Source organism: Leptonotus elevatus, chromosome 14 (assembly GCF_054856555.1).
Source record: "Leptonotus elevatus isolate MCC_2025b chromosome 14, RoL_Lele_1.0, whole genome shotgun sequence".
NCBI classification, from domain to species: domain Eukaryota; kingdom Metazoa; phylum Chordata; class Actinopteri; order Syngnathiformes; family Syngnathidae; genus Leptonotus; species Leptonotus elevatus.
The window spans coordinates 10,414,180-10,433,821 of record NC_141252.1 but is presented as its reverse complement, the minus strand read 5'-3'; the positions used below and the strand labels follow the sequence as shown (position 1 = coordinate 10,433,821).

Sequence of the window (19,642 nt, the reverse complement as noted above, 5' to 3'; positions counted from 1 at the left end):
CAGCCATGTGCGCAAACAGCTGATGGTAAAGCCGAGTGTTGCTCAGACGGCGCGTGAGTGGCTGTCAAGAGTTTCGGTGCTGCGCCCTGATTGGCCCAGCCTTCTCCTTCTAGGGTTGTGCTCGGCAGCAGAGTCATTAGTCGCCGGTTGCCAAGATGAGCTCCATATTTGTGCCGCCCACGGAACTGATTATTTTCTTTGATGTATGGTGAACCTTATGAGGTAAATTTCTTGCCTCGGGGAGTGACCCTAAACATTCCTCCAGCGCAGAAATATAGCATCAAGGATGGAATTGATCAGGTTAGCCGTTACTGTACTACTAAAGCATGCATAAGGAATAGTGTGGAGATATGTGGTAGCATTGTTTGGTTGTGACGCCGCCACAATTCTTTTCTAAACACATACAGAAGCTTATTGTAGCAGTAAGTGAGCATCTCCTATATTTATAAGGACAGATTTAGAAAACAAAATGTACTCGTGGTATTGGTACATCAGTTGACTACTCAAGAAGAGTACTGGTATCAGTCAGAAAAAAAACTTTAATAGTTTTCCTTTTTTTTTTTTTTTTAACAAATACAAACACTTATATATAAAAATACAACAACAAAAAATAATTTAAAGAACATGTAAATGGGAATTAAAATGTCGCTGCATATTTCAATTGTCACTGGCTTGAGTCTGCAAGCACATTTCACTGACATCACGAAGAGGCCGCAGTAGAGAGGAAGCACGCTGCTTTTCGGTCTACAAAATAGCCGCGAGGCTGACGACTGGTCCAGCTCTGCTTTAAAGCCTGCCGGTCCAGCTTGTTGAGGCCCTGAGAGCAAAGACGCAGGTCTCGGACCAGCTCTGACAAAGCGTCCAGATCCTCGCTGGCCAACGGCCCCGACACCTGGCAACCTGAAGAAATGGAATTCAAATGTAAATACTGGACATCTTCTGATGTATTTTTTTTTTCTTCCAAATTTGGGAAAATCACAAGAATGTACCTTGAAGGTTTAGAAGAGCGAGCGGGCGATGCGCTTCTCGGAGGGCGTCAAGGATGCTGTGGAATCCTACTGAGGTGATGGACGGGTTTCCTGACAGGTCCAGATTCACCAGGTTGGGACATATAGGGAGACACCTAAAAAATAGAAGGATGACAACAAGATCATTTAGAGAAAAAAGACATTTTGTAGGAGTGCATAATTTAGTGATTCTCACACCGTCACAATATCTTCAGACTGAAGGAAATTTTAGAGGGGACATAAGGTATTTTTTATGTATAACATTTTTTTTATTATGGCATTTTTTATGTTTGTGTTTATTTTTATAAATCATTATTCAATTTAATCATTTATTTTTATTTTTCATATCGATTTTTGGGGGATCCTAACCGGTCCAGATTGACTTGGTTGGGACATATAGGAAGACACCTAAAAACGATTTACAGGAAAAATACATACTGTAGAAGTGCATTCATCTTTAGTTACTCTCACACGATATCTTCATGCTGAAGGAAATCAAATTTTAGACTAACTCATTTACTGCCATTGACGGCCATAGACGTCAAAAATCCATTTGAACTATTTCTATTAGTTTAACATTTGTTTCCACTTTTGTTAACAAGAGTATGAAAACCTAGATTTTTTTCATTTTACATTTAGAACAGATATACAATTTGTGATTAATTGTGCGTTAACTAGTGAAGTCATTCGATTAAAAACTTTTAATCGCCTGACGCGCCTAATTTATTAATAATCTTTTCTTTTCTTAAATGAAGGACTACAGAAATCAGTCACAGTTGATATGCTGAAATCAGAGGATTTGGACAGTTTTACATTAAAAAAATGGCTCCAAATGATTACTATTATATATATATATATATATATATATATATATATATATATATATATATATATATATATATATATATATATATATATATATATATATAAAGATTATTAAAAATTAGGGGTGTCAGGCAATTAAAATGACTTCACTAGTTAACTCACAATTAATTAAAATGTACAATAAACATTTGTTTCTAGGTTTTTATACTCTTTTAAAAGTGGAAAAAAATGTTAAACTAATAGAAATAGTTAAAATAGATTTTTGACGTCTATAGCCGTCAATGGCAGTGAATGAGTTAAAGGGGAAGCATTATAAAAAATTGACTTATATAAAAATACAGTGAGTGCTACATTGACTTACGAATTTAATTGATTCCATGACGAAGATTGTAACTCAGTTTACTTGTATATCAAAACATTTTCCCCATTGAAATAAACTGAAATGCCATTAATCCATTCCAGCCTCCAAAAAACCACAACAATTGTTTTATTTTATGTATTTAAATGAAAAACTACACAATAAAAGTGAATGGAAATAAATAAAGCCACTTTATAAAATGTAAGTGTTTAGTGTGTTGCTTTTTTTTCGGAGAATATCATAGAACTTTTATAGAGACACTTGGAAGCTATTTTAAATGGTGGGAAAAAATGCATGTCTTGTTTAAGACATTTTAAAAAATAAAAAAGAAGAAGGTCTTTAGTACATCTGTATCACTAAATATGACGACTGTGAGTGGAAAAAAAGAGCTCAATATTATCACAACATTTTTCATTTTTTAAGAAATGTGATATTTGAGTGGCCTGAAATTGACTGACGACTAGTTCAGGGTATAGCCCGCCATTTTGTGACCCTAGGTGAGGATAAGCACCACAGTAATTTCTGGACTATAAGCCTCTACTTTTCCCCCTTGCATTCGACCCTGCGGCTAATACAAAGGTGCTGCATATCCATCAGATCACAAGGGGGCGCACTATAAAGGAAGCGCAAGTGCAAAACAAACCAAGTGAGCCTAAATACAGTAGGAGAGACAGGACAAGAGCGAGACAATTTGCGCCCTCATTATGGAAAAGAAAGGTAACATTAAAACACCTGCGGCTTAAAGTCGGGCGCGGCTTATATGTGTAACAAACTTGAGTATTCCCGAAATTTAGCGAGCACGGCTTATAGTCAGGTGCGCCTTATAGTCCAGAAATTGGATATGGAAATGGATGGCTGTTTTTGTAGGATAGCTAGTAACACAATTTACAAATATTGCAGTATTCCATCTATCCATCCATTTTCTATGCCGTGTATGCTCATTAGAGTCGCTGTGTGATCAGAAGCACGTGTTATCACCAAACCTGGCCACGGTCGTTGCGCTGCTGTCGGTTAGACCATTAGCTGCCAGATTGAGGTGGGTGAGTGAACAGTTGTCCTAAGAAGACAAATTATTTTTTACTTCACAACATTAATACGTACATTTAATCATGTAAATCTTCCGCGAACAGTTTAAACAGCAAATCGAAGTGAACCAGCAACTGCATTGATCAATTGACTTCATTTTAAGTGCATGTACCTGCGACAGGAGGTTGGTAAGGTGCTCCAACGCCGGGTAATCAGTGGTGCCCCTGCGCACGGCCGACAGGTCTAAGTGCGTGAGCGTGTGTAGAGGCAGCGTCTTCAGCAGTAGCTCGAATCCAGTGGAGCCCAATGCATTGTGGGAAAGGCACACTGACTTCAGGTGGCCCGTGCCTGGCGGACAAACCATATTCTCATTTAGTGTGGAGGCGGGCTTGCATCAGTTTCAAAGGGAAAATGTCGCCACCTGTCATGGCGCCGGCGAGCAGCAAGCGATGCTGCTGCAGGAAGCGAGATGTCAGGCCGCAGCCGCGCAGAGACAGCTCAGCCAGGAGCGGGCAGGAGGACAGGAGTGCGGACAGAGACTCGGATATACCGTCACCCAGCGGGTTCAGGCTCAGGTTCAACTCCTTCAGACACTAGCAGGGAAAATAAAGGACAATGATTGAACACATATGCGGGAATAGGAGTCAAAAGTTTCCAACGTCGCCGCTTTTGTAATCTATGTATTATGTTTGGCAAGCCATATGGAAAACACTTTCAATATGATTCCCTTCATAGCCTGAATTGAAGTCGCTAGTCGAGGTTATTATAGTTAGCAAAAATTAACAAAATACGTAAAAATTTAATTTAAGAAACATTTCTTTTAACGAAATGAAATAAAAACGAACATGCGGTTAAAAAAAAGAAAAACTAATCGAAAGTACCTCCAACGTTTATAAAATCCCACTTTTTTTCCAGGCACTGATACTATAAGCACCGATACCACTACCGCTTTTGATACATAACATTTGAATTTCCCCAAAAATATTTTTAAAAATCCTAAAATTGCACTTTTTTTTTCTCTATACTTACAGAAATTGCAACATAATGCGCATCTGTCAGACATGTAGCACAGATACTGATACCTGGTATCGGTACTCGCTCCTAACACGAACAATAATTACAGCGAAAATGTCCTTTATTTCTGTCCTTGTCAATTAATATCATACATGAGCTATTGGGTTTCATTTTAAATGCATTTATTTCGGTAATCTGTACATCCATAAGAAGGAAAATATTTAGCGATAAGACTTCTTTTTTTTTTATCTTGCAACTGACAAATACTCCATATATTTGTAAAAAAACAAATACTAAAACTAAGCCTTTCCGAAAAAATAAAACCAAACAAATTTGCGCTAAAAAATAATTAACTGAAATGTAATATTAAAAGGCAAAGTGACATAAATACTAACCATAATGAAAAATCTAAGACTATTAAAACCTTGGTAGGGATACATATTAACTCATTCACTGCCATTGACGGCTATAGACGTCAAAAATTCATTTGAACTATTTCTATTAGTTTAAATTTTTTTCCCCACTTTTGTTAATAAGAGTATGAAAACCTAGACATTTTTTATTGTACATTTAGAACAGATATAACATTTGGGATTAATCAAGAGTTAATTAGTGAAGTCATGCGATTAATTATGATTTTAAAAAATTAATCGCCTGACGCCCCTAATTTTTAATAATATTTTCTTTTCTTTTTTAACAAAAAAAGAAAAGATTATTAAAAATTAGGGGCGTAATTTTTTTCATAATGAATCGCAAATATGATATATCCGTTCTAAATTCTAGGTTTTCATACTCTTGTTAACAAAAGTGGGGCAAAAAATTTAAACTAATAGAAATAGTTCAAATGAATTTTTGACGTCTCTAGGCGTCAATGGCAGAGAATGAGTTAAGCTATGCAAGTGGTCAAAAATAATAATAATAATTTGTCAAAACAAACTAAATTTAAGTGATTTAGGTCGTAGGAGTTCTAATGGTCCTGTATCAGTACTACAGTTGACAGCTCAGAATGTTATGGACTCCTGGTGGACGTCGCTCAACGTCCCGTAGCTGATGTCGTGTTAGTCTTCAAACAGCAAAAATCCTAGCGATAGACTGATATGTTTTTTTTTTTACAAGGCCAATACAGATACTGATTTTTAGTAGCAGACATCAATTTTATGGGAAAATATTACAAAAACGCAACTTACTGGAAACACCGGATGTCTAAGCCCCTCTAAAGTTTTCGCCGCCTTGTCAAGCCCCTCTCCTGTGACCTGATTGGCCGAAATGTCCAGCACACAGAGTCGAGGCATGGTGGCGGCGGCGGCGACCAGCTCGGCGAGGAGGCTGTCATCGAGGCGGTTGCCCGACATGCGCAGCTCGGTGAGGCTGGCCTGCAGTTTGAGGGCGCGGAGGAGGGCGGCGAGGGAGGGCGCGGCCAAGCCGAACCCGCACACCAGCACGGAGGAGCTCCCGTCCTGAACCTCGCACAGCCGGCTGACGCGGCTGTTTTCCTCTGCATGGACACACACAGCATTGTGTTTTCCGTCAAACTATTTTGACCCAACTTTTTGTATATAAGGAATTTAAAAGTCAATTTTGCACAATATGTGTGAATAAGGATATTTGCATGTCTGTGTTTCTCACCAACTGCCAGGCTGCTGCACGCCTTCTTGTAGCGCTCCTGCAGAGGGGGGAGGTCCCAAGACGACACCTCAGCCAACACCTGCGACATCAGTCTTGGTCAGTCATCAATCACGTTGTTAGGACAAAAAGACGTTAATGCGCTTCACACCTCCTCGTTGGTGTGCAGGACGGTCAACAGAAGGTCGTGCGGCGACAGCAGAGCGCCCTCTTTCTGCAGCGACAGGCGTGGCAGCAAGCCACACTTCTGGTAGTAACGCTGCGCCGCCTGCTCGCAGAGCCACGAGACCGTGCAAGATTCCGCTTCGCTGCAGTAGACGACAGGTTAACATCGGGCAAACTCAACTGATTTTTTCTTCTTCCAGGTTTATTTTAATACCCTACTTAGTGAGTACACTACTAGTGTGCATTTACAAACATTATTCGTTTATATGCTAATTCAACTTGGGTGGTATTCTTTGAATGTCTCAAGATTCGATTCAGATTCTTGGGCCTGCGATTCGATTCAGAATCGATTTACGATTAAGAACGATTTTTGATTCCAAATGATTTGATCGACAATGATTTTTGCTTCAATCTATAGATGTGCAAGGAATTGTAATGATCTACTCATGTCTGACTCGCTAATGCTAATTAGCGCGCTACTCGCGGCACTTATATCACTCAAAAGCGCAACGCTGGAAAAAAAACAACTTTTATTAGAATAACTTGATCGTGACTTTTTCCTTATACTCTCTAATGTGGCTACAACTTAACAATGTATTAGACCGCGTGGAACCACACTGCCCCTCAGTGGCCAAACAGGGTACAACATGAACAGCGCTCCAAATAAAGGCACACACAGACAAAGGCAAGACAGTATAAAATAATTTAAATAAAATCAATTTTGGGACATTTAAAAACGAGTGTGACTCATACTAAATGAGAATTGTGATTCTTATGAGAATCGATTTTTTTGGCACACCCCTATTGGGTGGTACGATGACTTTCTCCTTTACAGTATTTTATGCCTTTATTTTAAACCTTTACCTGCTTTCATCAACTGAGAAAAATATAATGTTATCATTCAGTGCATTCATATGTTCGATTTTTCCTGCTGAACGCACTACAGGCAACATCGAGCTTTTACTTGCTCGTGTATTTTATACAGCGTTATACTCACTCATTGCTAACTTCTTAGTGTTACGCAACAGTTGAAGCTGTACCAATTTGCACTAAATACATTTTTGAACAGAGACTAAAACTCTAGAGTAATTTGCGCTTTTATTTGAATACTAAATTCAGTAAAATAAATAAAATAAAACACAAATAAATACATACATAATTTTCTTTAAAATGATCTGTCATTGGTTTAATAGAAATTTCATGGATCAAAATCTATGTGTATCAATATCAGTGATACACGTACTGGTATCAGTCTGAAAAAAGTGGTATCGGACATCCCTAATATTTCAGCGGTGTTATCAAACCTTTGCGGAACTGGAATGAGGAAGATGTCGTCCTGAACTCTGACCCTCATTCTTATTGGCGGAGGCAGTGATAAAGGATTGGAGGCAACCAGCCTCTGTGTGGCGGGCTGAAAAGACACAAAATAAAAATTATATTTAAAATCCTTTAAAATGTCTTATTAGGTTAGAGTTGTACAATCCAATGCAATGTATGTAATTGAATAATAATGTATTCATTAATTGGGGTTCACAGAATCATTGATTAATCATATTTTAGTTTCCTTACACGGATGGATAATTGGTACAACTAAAATCTAAGGAAAACCACATTTCCTATTTAAACAAGTACCCATTACCAATTCACCAGATGTGCCAGTGTACTTTTATTCTATTTTATTATCAATTTTAAAAGGCAAATAAAGAACATTTGTCTCAGTATGTAGCCTACAATATAACAATGCATTATTGTTCCCCGACCTGCACGTGTCCCGGATGAGGTGACGGGGGCGTGTCTGGCCTCGTGTCGTCATCTGCGAGGGTGGGGCTATGTGACCTGTTGACTTCTCGTCTGCCCAAACGGACCATGCCAGGCATCTGAGTCATTTTCACTTGATGAGGCTTCACTGAGCCGTTCCTTTTCGCAGAGGGCCCCCTGGTGCTAGATGGCGGAAGTGTAGCACCTGAAAGCATACAAATATTGCAGAAACCGTGGACACGACGACGAGATTAAATCTTCGCTCAGTTCTCACTCCTGTAGGACATCTGAAGGTTCGGCGCTCTGGCAATTGAATTGTCCTCTCTTACTCCATTCTGCTCAACTCGAAACCTTTTCTTTTTGGGCCGACTTTCCAACAAATCCTCCTCCAGCCAGTCGTCAACCAGATATTCCTCCTCGGGAATCAGAGCTGGTTTGCTGCTGGATGAAAGGCCGGCCATGATGGGGAAGTGAGGTTGTGCCGAGCGGCCTTGCAGGAGGGTTGTAGCGCTGCCCAACCCTCGGATGGCGGTTTGGTACTCGTCCTGTGCGAAGACGAAGGGAGCGGGTGGATCCTGCCCGCTTTCCCTGCCCGGGTTGGTAACTGAACCCGCCTCTTTGTTCGGAGGTGGATCTTTTTGACAGTGAGCTGCTGGGACTGAGCGTCTTTGGCGGACCGGGCGTAGGGGACTAACCGGGCCGTCGGAGTCACTATCGTCGGAAGAGCTGGTCTTCGTCTGAAAACAAAACAAATGTTTATTTAAAGAATTGCCAACATTTGGCTTTAGACAATAAAATGACTAACCCCATAAAGAAGAGAGGCCTCTGTCCCCCTGGCTCGGAGCCGCTTTGAGGAATTGCCGAGCTGCCGCTTCTTGGAGCGAGGGTAAGCGTTCGCCTCTGGCCGATCGCGGCTTGTGGGCCAGTCTTGGCTGGAGACACAGCGCCCTCCAGAGGGCGAAAGCGGTTCAGAGTTTTCGGCATCGAACAGCTGGCTGTCCTGCAGGGCGGCAAAAGGGTTGGGAGGGGGAGTTGCGGGGGGCGCTGTGGAGGGCAGGGATATTAGACCTGAGTTGAGAGAATGTTTTCGGTGCGGATTCGAGTGAACATTTTAAATAAATGACCTCCTCCTGCGAGCGCCTTCTTTAGCAGTCGCTCTGTAGCTGCACACTCCTGTAAGGTCTCTTGGTCCAGCTCATTTTTGTGCCTCCTCTGCCACTGATGGAGTTCTCCCAATGCAGTCTCACCCTGACAAAAAAGAAAAAAGAAAAAAAAGAAAAGACAAAATGAGAATGAAACACAATGATGATAAATAAATAAATGAAAGCAACCATTTTTAAGATGTGGCTTATTTACTCAACTCGAGCTTCACACATTCATTATTAACTCATTCACTGTCATTGACGCCTATATATGTCAAAAATTCATTTTAACTATTTTTATTAGTTTAACGTTTTTTTTCCACTTTTGTTAACAAGAGTATGAAAACCTAGATTTTTTTTATTGTATATTTAGAACAGATATAAAATCGTGAGTTAACTAGTGAAGTCCTGCGATTAATTACAATGACAAATTTTAATCGCCCCTAATTTTTAACAATCTTTTCTTTCTTTTTTTAATTTCTTTTTTTTTTTTTTTTAATAAAAGATTATTCAAAATTAGGTGCGTCAGGTGATACCTTTTTTAATTGTAATTAATCGCATTACTTCACTAGTTAACTCACAATTAATCACAAATGTTATATCTGTACATTTACACGTACATGTTCGAAAAGGAGTAGGAAGAAGCATAAACTTATCAGGTCCTAAATAAATAGCAGGTATGCATAATAAACAAAAAAAAACTGCTAGTATACAGCTAATATATCTTGATTATTAAAAACAAAGGTTATTATAGTAATTATTAATAGTGAACATAGCAGATTTTATTATCAACAATTACGCCCAGGAATTTAATCTCATTTACTCTTTCTATATCTATACATACAATTTGCAATATCGTTTTGTGATTAAGGTTAATATTCTACCCTTGCAACACATTCTCAGCTTTGTGCAGCGAGACAGATAATGTAGCATGAAGAAAGAAGCTCCAGAAGCTATGTTGATTGATTTTTACTTCCTTCACAAAGACGTCTGTTCAACAAATGTAACAATGGGTCGCTCTACTGGACTAATAAGTATTTCACCATGAGTGTAATTCATCTGATAGAGGCCACAGAAGATCAACACATAAATTGCCTCATTAAGTAAACGAGGAGCCCCTACAAAACTTAAAACATTAAATTAATTACTTAAAAAGCTCTAACCAAGTTTTTACTGACATTTACAAAGACCCAGGAACAATACTGCATATCCGCAAAACGTGTCCGTCCCCAAAAAAGGGTCAGACTTGAAACAATTAGAAAAAACTGGCATAACAATTAATACGGCGTTGCAAATCGCTAATTTTATTTTTGACATCAATGCATATTTTAAGCAGTTTACATCGATGTTAAATCGATTTTCGATGTATCGTTACCACACGAGAACACGCGCATACCTTAGCATCGCGGAGGTTGACGGAGGCCCCTCGTTCCACCAAGAGTCTGGCCACCGGAAAGTTGCCGCAGGTGAGGGCGTCGTGGAGAGGAGTCACGCCTTTACACAAGTCGCCACCCGGGTCGTTTATGTTGGCGCCTCGGTCCAGCAGCATGGCCACAATGTCTGGATGAAAATGAAGGACTGGGTGAGACGGAATTCTTTCAAAGAAACATATTGAGTGCAGCAGTTGAATGAGTGTAAATCGGTTACCGTAGTGACCGTAGTTGCTGGCCTCGTGCAGAGGAGACCAGCCACAGTAGTCTTTGGGATTCACTGGATGGCCCTGACAGCAGAAGCATATAAGCTTTTGTAATTAGTGACCTCCAATATAGCAAAGAAAAACATAAACCAATGCCACAAATGAACGTGCACCTCAAATATATTTTTTAAATTTTTTATTAATGATTTAGTAATATGTGTTTATGGAAAAACTGCAAAGAATAATCTAATTGGGCCAATATAGCAAAGAGAGACTTTCTTTTTCCCATCCTCAAGTAAAAAGATTTGATTTTATATTATCTCAAATGTATTGTAAACTCACTTGGCCAATTTATAAGGACATAAAAATAAAAAATAAACATTTTTTTTTTTATTATACATTTTTGTATCAACTTGCCTGCCCCTTATAAACGCCTGTTAGTCTGGTCCATACACTGTACAAGGAAATTCCTTTTTTTTTTCTTTGCTACTGTAACTAAGACAATGATATTAACTGCATTAACTCGTACACTGCCATTGACGGCTATAGACGAATTTTTTTTTATTTGAACTATTTCTATTAGTTTAAAAAAAAAATCCCCACTTTTGTTAACAAGAGTATGAAAACCTAGAAAAAATGTATTGTACATTTAGAACAGATATCAAATTTGTGATTAATCTCGAGTTAACTAGTGAAGTCATGTGATTAATTACAATTAAAAAATAATAATAATCGCCGGATTCCCCTAATTAAAAAAGAAAAGAAAACATTATTAAAAAATTATTAAATTAAAATTATTCTTAAAAATTCTAGGTTTTCACTCTTGTTAACAAAAGTGAAGAAAAAAAGGCGAAATTAGAAATAGTTCAAATGAATTTTTGACGTCTATAGCCGTCAATGGCAGTGAATGAGTTAATGGAAATGACATGTTTTACGTGCTTACATCTACCTTTAACCCACCTGTTCTAACAGACACTGGACTTGCTTCAAGTTGCCTTCTATGCAAGCCCTGTGGAGGGACGTCTCACCCTTTTCATTCCTCTTGTTCCACTGCAGAAAGAAGCAGTGCAGCAGAAAATTAACACTGAACTTGCGCCAGAGAAATAATCTTTCTCCCTCCCCCTCACCCGTCCTGCTTTCCTCCTCCCGGACACTATCTTGTCATATCCCTCCAGGTCATCCTCTAGAAACGATACAAGGCATTGAGAGACCAACTCGAGAGCAGATCCGTAGCGTGAGTGAGAAACAAAACTGAACAGGCCAACCTGAGTCTGAGAGGACGACATCACTGTCATCCAGCGGTTCACTGTTGTCCATCTCTTCCTCTACTTCCTCCTCTCCATCACTGCCATCTGGACTCCAGCCATTGGCGGCACACAGCTCCTGCAGTGTAGCTTCAGTGTCGTTGGCATCTGACGAGCCCTTTCGCTTCTGGGTTGCCAACCATAGCTTCAAAACGTTCTTCTGTAGGGGAGGAAAACCTGAGCTGACGACTGAAAAATGCACACTCACTGACCACAACATTAGGTCCACGTGCACAATGCGGGAGCGGTATAAAACAATTAACTGATTCATTGATGCCCGTCAGAGAGGTATTCATTTAAAAATATGTTTATAAAGTCCTTTTCACACTGCATTTAGCAGGGCGCAGCGTGCCATTGTCAAACCCATTCATTGTCTATGTGGCGAAGGAATGGAGCATTGCAAACCAAGAGGGCTTCTGGTGTGATGGCAAGGCGTCTCGAACTTAGGGCTGTCACTATGAGATCTTTTTAAAATTGATTATCCTAGTGATAATGCCATCAAATAATAAAACTATATATTTTTTCCCCCATTAAAAGGTTCAAAGTGAATGGATATACTACCCATTATTTATTATCTTCTGTACATATTTATTATATTTATTAAACACAAAATTAGCCTGCGCTAAATGGTTAGCAATCGCGATTAGCATTAGCCCAACAGCTATTACCATTTAATGTAAACCATCACTAACCTCCGTTTAGTTCACACATACATCATTATATCTACACGAGTTGAAATGAGTGGCTATAAATTTTAATTATTTATTATCTTCTGGGCATGCGCATTATTAAACGCCAACAAAATGAGCCTATGCTAAACAGTTAGCAATCGTGACTAGTATGAACGTGCTAGCGATTATATTTAAGGTAAACAAACACTAATTACATCATTTCGTTCACATATATTCTAATTCAAATTCAAAAACACTTTATTTGTCCCCGAGGGGAAATTCAATGGCATACAAGCAGTATTAAAAGACAGGCATTACACCGACAAACATAAAAACATACAAAAAATGCTGCAGTTAAAATTATTCCAACTATTTTCCAGTAAAAGTGAAAGTGCTCTGTGCTACACACTGAAGTGCTACAAGCATTCCGTCAGTCATCATTATATCTAAATTACACATGTAAAAATAGTGAGCTCAATAATTTCCTCTCCATTGCAACGTCAGTGTAGAAAGAGGGACGGTGACTCATACATGGTTTCCGGCTGACATTTTTAGTCAACCTACTTTTAAAGTCGACTAATCGGACTTTGTCAACTTTTTCCCCCCAACCCTAATCGAATTGGAAAATGTCTATTCGAGGGCAGCGACGGTGCGTCAGACAAGCGCCTCCAATTGGAGATGAGCTCTAACAAACTATCCAAGATCCGCCGAGCGAATAGTTTTTCCCTGCGGCTTGTGTCGTCCCCCTCCTTCCAGAAACGAGCAAAGTCAGGGCTTTCTTTTGCAACAGTGAAAGATGCATCTTGTCAAGGTCTGTTCTAACTTCTAACCAGCGGCAAAATCTCAGTTTTCACTTCCTGGTAGGCAGCCAGGTCAGCACTTCCAAAATACGAGCACGGTGGCAACCGATGATTTCACACAACTATGGATAATTTAGAGTCTTCTGCTAACTTAACCTTCATGTTTTAGGAATGCGGGAGGAGGCCAGAATACCTGCAGAAATCCACACAAGCATGGGGAGAACATCCAAACTCCACGCAGGGGATTTGAACCCGGAACCTGTCAACTGTGAGGCATGCTAACCACTAGGGCTCTATTCAGCCCAGGCCGTAACTAAACTCAGTCACCAAAATATTCGAAGCATCTGTTAGTACGATGGGTGTGAAGAAAGAACAGTAAATGTTGCCAAAGAAAATCCGCAAAGGCGTATGATCCTGATTTAACAGCTGTCTGCTACCATGGCAACACAGATCCTAAACTGCAGTTAGCCTGTGGGTGGGTGAGATGTATTTTCCTGTGACTGGACTCATTTTGGTTCTAAGGCGTAATAACTGATTGTGAAAAACCGATTGAGAGAGTGGAATGTTGAGCAAATAAAAGAGTTTTACGAACATTCCGAGATTCAGCGGCGTCCTCACCTGTAGCCTGGCCTGCCCACACATCTGTGCGCGGTGAAGTGCCGCACTGTAGCTAATGTCCAGATCCTCGCGGGCACCGCCGCTCTCCTCCTGGGCCGCTGCGATGTTCAGCCAAGTGCTACATTCCTGACACGCACACAGATCAGAGTTGACGTGCGAACGACACGTCAACCCACCCCCCCATCAATCGCAAATCGGATTACCTCGGCCGGGCTGCCCTGCCGTAACGCCAGCTCCTGCTTGTAGTGCTGCACGGCCTCACTGTGCCGCCGCAGGTCACTGAAGGTGGCGGCCAGAGACACGTGGATGACCGCCAGCTCGCGTGCGGGCTTCCCCAACGCCTCGGCTCCTGTAAGCTAATCCGGATGGATAAGCGGCATTCGTTTAAAAAGTGCATTCGTAGATTACAATTTCAAATGTAATTAACTGAAACCCGCATAAAAAATAAAAATCACCTGAGCTTGATATGCATCCAAGGCTTTGTGGAAGCAGCCGACCTTGGCCGAGAGATCTCCGAGTTGTTCTGCCAGCCCAATGGCCTCGCGGGAGTTCAGCTTTCTGGCCTGATACTCCCCCAACTCCTCTTCAAGCTTACAGCCCCGGTCGGCTGTGGAATTGATTTTTGGAAAAACACATTTGACATTAGGAGAACAATAGATGGAAGGGCAAATACAGTTCAATAGATGGGGGTAGGAAAGATGTCTTTTACGGCATTCTAACAAGTGAGAGAATAGAAATAGTAGTTGATTTCTTCAGTCAATTGAGGCAATAAATGTTCAATATTTGACTGTAACCGGTTAATTCAGTCTCAACTGTGTTATGCTACACAACATCATTAAATTAGGAGAGAGTAAAAATATTGATTCGTCATTGTATCGCAATATTCCCAGCCTCAATTGAATCCTTATTCAGAAATTCCTCTGAATCAATTCCCTTACTGGCCAGTTGGGGGCGCTTTGCGTGCAATTTTTTTTTATATTGCCTGGAAATGGCTGCGCTGTGCCAAACAAAAACAAATTGGTAACCAAAGCAAATGGCAGCATGGAGCCCACGCCTTCAAGTTTTAAATTTTACATTTGGGGTCATTTTGGATTCCTGTGCAACTCCACAACACAAGAAATGGACAATGTTTCTTTTGCAAGTACTGAAGTAATACGACAAACCTGCGCAAAACACACCAACATGTAGTTTGCCACACATGGCTAAACCTGTTAGCTCAAAGTAGACACAAATCAACAAATCCATTGCCAACAAACTGTTGCCAAGATCTGCCCACGCAAAGAAAGTAACAGAATTTCCGGCCGTGTTCATGTGACAGTACCTTCGACTGTAGTGTTGTGGAAAACCAAGGATTTAAGGAAACAGTATTATAACACCAGTCCCAAAGGTGTGCAACTAAGGAAGTGAAGGCAGTTGATTTGGAGTGGCTGAAATCGGTAGAGAGTGGGACTTGCAATGTGATGGTTGTGGGACTCAACTTTAAAAAGAAGTTAAAGAACAACCAAAAAATGACTTGGTACAAAAAAAAAAGAAGAAAAAAAAGAGAGTAAAATAATAATCTTTTAGACAATAAAAAAACAAAAGAACGTTTAAATTTTTTATTTTTTTTTAAATAAAAAACAAAAACTAAACTAATACCTGCTGTTGGCACCTTGGCCTCTTAGGGGCAGCGTGGTGCAGTGCATGCATGAAGATACACACTTGTACAGATTAAAAGAGTAGACGAAAGTCACTATAGGACTATAATTCGGTTTTCACAGATGAGGGAGAATATATATGCCCATGCCTTGAATATTCTCATATTACCTGTGTGTATGTGTTCATACAGTGTTTGTGTGTGAGTATTTGTTGTCAAATCTCCCTCGGGACTTCTAATGCTAATTCTCACTAGCTTTTCAAGAGGTGTTTCCATTGAAAGCTAGCAATAAGATGGTAAAGTCTCTAAAATTGAGTAACGTGTTTAAATATGCAATTTGTCTAATTATTTTTGTTGTGTGTTTAGTTTTACCGTAAACTAAAACTTGGGTGTCATTCAACATCTTCAAGGGGAAGTCACCATAAACATTTTCTTTACAATAAAAATGTTCTATGTAACCCCACTAGTCTACACGTGGTCTAAATAAATTGAATTTAGAGTAGCCTGAAAAAAAAAGCAAGTCAACTCCTTTACCATATTTAAACATTTTCGTCACTGCCTGCTTGTCCTGTTGCTGCTGGGAACCCAACAGCAGAGCTTTTTTAAGGGATCGTCTTGCGGCTGCAAAATCACCCAAAGAAAGCTGGACCTGAACGTGTCAAAAAAAAAAAAAAATTTCAATGGTTTCATTTAGCCTCCATCTTTTTTTTTAAATAAATAAATAATCCCTTTTCAAGAGCAAGTTGTCACCTTGCCGATCAAGTGGAAGCACTCGCTTTCGCTGAACTTGTCCTTCATCTTTCGAGCGCATTCTTTGGCCTGTTCCAAGAAGCGTAAGGAGTTGGAGTGCTGACCGTTACGGAAGAAGATGTTGCCCAGGTGGTATTTGGCCCGATAGAGATCCTCCTGCAGCCCACGCTTCCTTTTTTTAAGAGCAAAGGTGAAAAGAGTTAACAGCAAGCAAAAGAAAGCAAAGAGGCCACAAGGTCATAGTTGAAAGGACAAAAAAAATCCGGTCAAGACGAGATGGAGAGATTGCGTAGTGAATTCAGTTCCTACGAAAGTGTCATCATAACCACCCATTTAATTTGAATAATAATTGTATTGATAGGCACCTTTCAGGACAGTCAACGTAATAAAAGAAAAGAAGCAGTACAACAAAATTAAGAGAAGAGTCGCATTGAGGCAGCTCTTACTCTGCAATGAAGACACTGCGTCGGATGAACTCGCTGCAGCGCTCGGGCTCTCCCAGATGGTCACAAACCAAACCGAGATTGAGGAAAACTCCAGCCTTCATTTCGTGAATCTCTCGCTCTGGTATCGTCCCTTAAAAAAGACACACAAGGGCAGATACAGATTAATTGAAGTCATTATTATATTCATACATAAAAGGGGCAGAGAGCAGCAGCAGGTTGACACCTTGAAGGTCATCTACAATGGTAAGGCTCTTCCTGAAAGCATCTTCCGCTTGTAAGAGACTTTTCCTCGATTGGTCGGATTCGAAGCAGAAGAGGTAAGTCCGACCTATCGTGGCGAGCGCCCGCTGCTCCTCAATGTGATTTCTGACAGAGCGAGCCAAGTCCAGGTGACAGTGCTGATGCTAGACAAGATAAAGAAGCACACAACATATTTATATACAGTAAAGAGCTTATGTTTGCAAATAAATATTTACATGTGCTGAAGATTAACTCACTTTGAGTGCCGTCTCAATATTCCCAAGCTCTGCGTAGCACTCTCCTATTTTACGATTTGCCACAGCTCGTTCAATTACGTCATTTAACACCTCAGATAGCGACAACGCCTGCTGGTGCTCCTCAATGGCAGCTTGATGGTCACCTGGACGAAAGAACCAAATCGACTAAAATGTATACTGTATTATTTTTTTTTAACATTTGTGCATGTGCCAGTGTGTGACATGGCTCTATCAGTGTTATGACACATATAGTATAATGGGAAATGTCAGACATGAAAATGTATACACAGGTCATTATTATTTACATGCCAACTGAAATAATTAGTAAATAATATGTAAGTTTCAAATATAAATGTGTTATTCAAAATAAATAATTGAGTAATTAAAGTGAATATATATATTATATATATATTATATATATATATATATATATAATATATATATTATATATATATATATATATATATATATATATATATATATAAATTAGACAATTCAACTGAGAAATGATTTTTCAGCAGTTATTGTCTCCTGTATCCTTGAAGTAAAAATAAAGAATAAAGCAGAAATCGAAAGAAAAAAAAGCGCTTGCCGTTTCTTGATAGCAGCTCTCCAAGCTGATTGCAGATGTTGACCTCTTCTCTTATGTTGTTGCTGTTTTGGGCTTTGCGTTTCGCTTTCAGCAGCACTGCAAAACAACAATCGGCGCCAACGACAACATCAAGGACGTATCAATCACGGGCGTAAATAACCGCGGCGAGGTGAGACTGCAAACCAGCAGATCAATCAAGAGAATACTTACGCTTTTTGTCCCGTGAAAAGCTCATCGTGAAGTTGAAACGATGCTAGCCAGTTGCTAACTTGCGAGTAAATGACTGAGAGTGGTCTTGGTGGAGCGCGCTCAGCTGAATCTTTTGCGAAAAACACTGACTGCCTTGGCAAACACTTTTACGCGTATTTTTCAATAAAACACATCGTTACAGGGAATTTACGTGGCCGATCGTGAAGTATTATTGATGATAAGAAACAGAAACACCATTTTATACGAGTACGAGTACGAGTTGCCGTTCTGCTAAGGAAATTTACAAAGCCCCGCCAGCGCGCCACCAACCAATCACAATCCTTTGGCTTTATTTTCCCCAGATCTAGACTGTCAGGTCAAACTTCTATAAACATGCTCGTACGAAGTGTGCAAACAATATTTGAAATACCTAGTTAATTTTGATTATTAAAGCTCTGTGATTAGAAGCATTCAGTGTGTTGACTTTATTAGCGTTGAACCCTAGTTGTAGAACATGCCTGTAAGTCAAAATCGTGAGATAATTTATTAACACGCCTTTTTGCAAGCTTTGATTGGCTACCTGGGGAACACATGACAACTTACGCTTTACTATGGAAATAATAAAACTATTATTTTTATTATCTGTTGTTTTGTTATGTTTCATGACCCTCAAATAGGGATAAGAGTCATCTCCCACGTCAATTTGCACTAAGTGACGTGCTTACTGTTAATATTGTAACGTTTTGTAAGAACGCCAGCAGTAAAATGTTGATTGGAATGTCACCTCTCAACAAAACGCCACTGTTAGCCGTAGCCGACGCCTGTTGTTAATAATTTAAAACGAACAGTTGTATTTATTTCGAGTGAAAGTACAGAGAAAATGTGTCTTAATGGTTGGCTTAGGTTGTCTAGCTAAACGGTGAAGGGCACAATTAGCGCCCTCGTTTGACCAATTAGTTAAAGTACACAAAATCTGTAGCGCGAAAGGGTCACAATTGTTTGTTTGTTTTTAATGGACAGATGGGTCGTTTTTACATAAAGTAAAAGACAATATTAAAACGTGCAGTAAGTAATTTTTTTTATTGTAATAATATAATTAACTCTCTCTCCCTCTCTCTCTCTCGCTCTCTAAAAAAAGTGACTTTTAGCGTGTCCCATAAGGTGTTGTCACAGTGAGTGGCTTAAATATTTGTATTATTCATAATTATTTTATTTACATTAAGCAATAACTAAGCGATCATTTCAGGAAATAAATATGTTCAATTTGAGTATTTATAAATATTTTCATATTTTTTTACATAATTCATGTAAAATATGTAAAATATTTTAATGGATATAGTAATTCATTCTTATTTTGAATTTGTATTATTTATAATTAGACTACTGTATATTATAATAATTACTAAGCAATTACTTGTAAAAAATGAATAGAAATATTTAAATAACCAATTTTAAGTAAAAAAAAAAAAAAGCTAAATTAATGCAATAGACATTACAGGACTCTGTAGCGTCTTGCCTTCATTGTCCCTTTTCTTTTAAAGGTTTACCTATATTTACCTTTACCTACCTACCTATCTCTGTTATA

The 19,642-nt window shown here is 39.3% G+C and overlaps 1 protein-coding gene across 1 annotated transcript; it reads right to left on the bottom strand.

Annotated features, from left to right (window-relative positions):
• Window positions 1-605: 605 nt before the first annotated feature.
• On the bottom strand, window positions 606-18,340 carry tonsl (tonsoku-like, DNA repair protein). Its single transcript, XM_086094452.1, has 28 exons — window positions 18,079-18,340; window positions 17,869-17,964; window positions 17,277-17,419; window positions 17,003-17,183; window positions 16,780-16,909; window positions 16,334-16,505; window positions 16,118-16,232; window positions 14,403-14,554; window positions 14,151-14,303; window positions 13,948-14,073; window positions 11,820-12,018; window positions 11,682-11,737; window positions 11,515-11,604; window positions 10,566-10,638; window positions 10,315-10,478; window positions 8,901-9,024; window positions 8,582-8,820; window positions 8,051-8,513; window positions 7,779-7,981; window positions 7,323-7,429; window positions 6,005-6,161; window positions 5,857-5,935; window positions 5,418-5,725; window positions 3,638-3,809; window positions 3,389-3,564; window positions 3,174-3,247; window positions 990-1,123; window positions 606-900 (listed from the first exon to the last, which is right to left on the bottom strand). Exons 1-28 carry the CDS (start codon window positions 18,101-18,103, stop codon window positions 701-703), a joined length of 4,311 nt encoding a protein of 1,436 aa, XP_085950578.1. The 5' UTR covers window positions 18,104-18,340; the 3' UTR covers window positions 606-700.
• Between the last annotated feature and the right edge of the window lie 1,302 nt (window positions 18,341-19,642).

Excerpts from the sequence above, each read along its gene's own strand:
- tonsl (XM_086094452.1), bottom strand. The coding sequence starts at position 18,103 with ATGAGCTTTTCACGGGACAAAAAGC. Across the intron at positions 8,514-8,581 it reads AGGCCTCTCTTCTTTATGGG|ACGAAGACCAGCTCTTCCGA; the intron begins GTTAGTCATTTT and ends TTTTGTTTTCAG. Across the intron at positions 3,248-3,388 it reads TTACCAACCTCCTGTCGCAG|GACAACTGTTCACTCACCCA; the intron begins GTACATGCACTT and ends TTGTCTTCTTAG.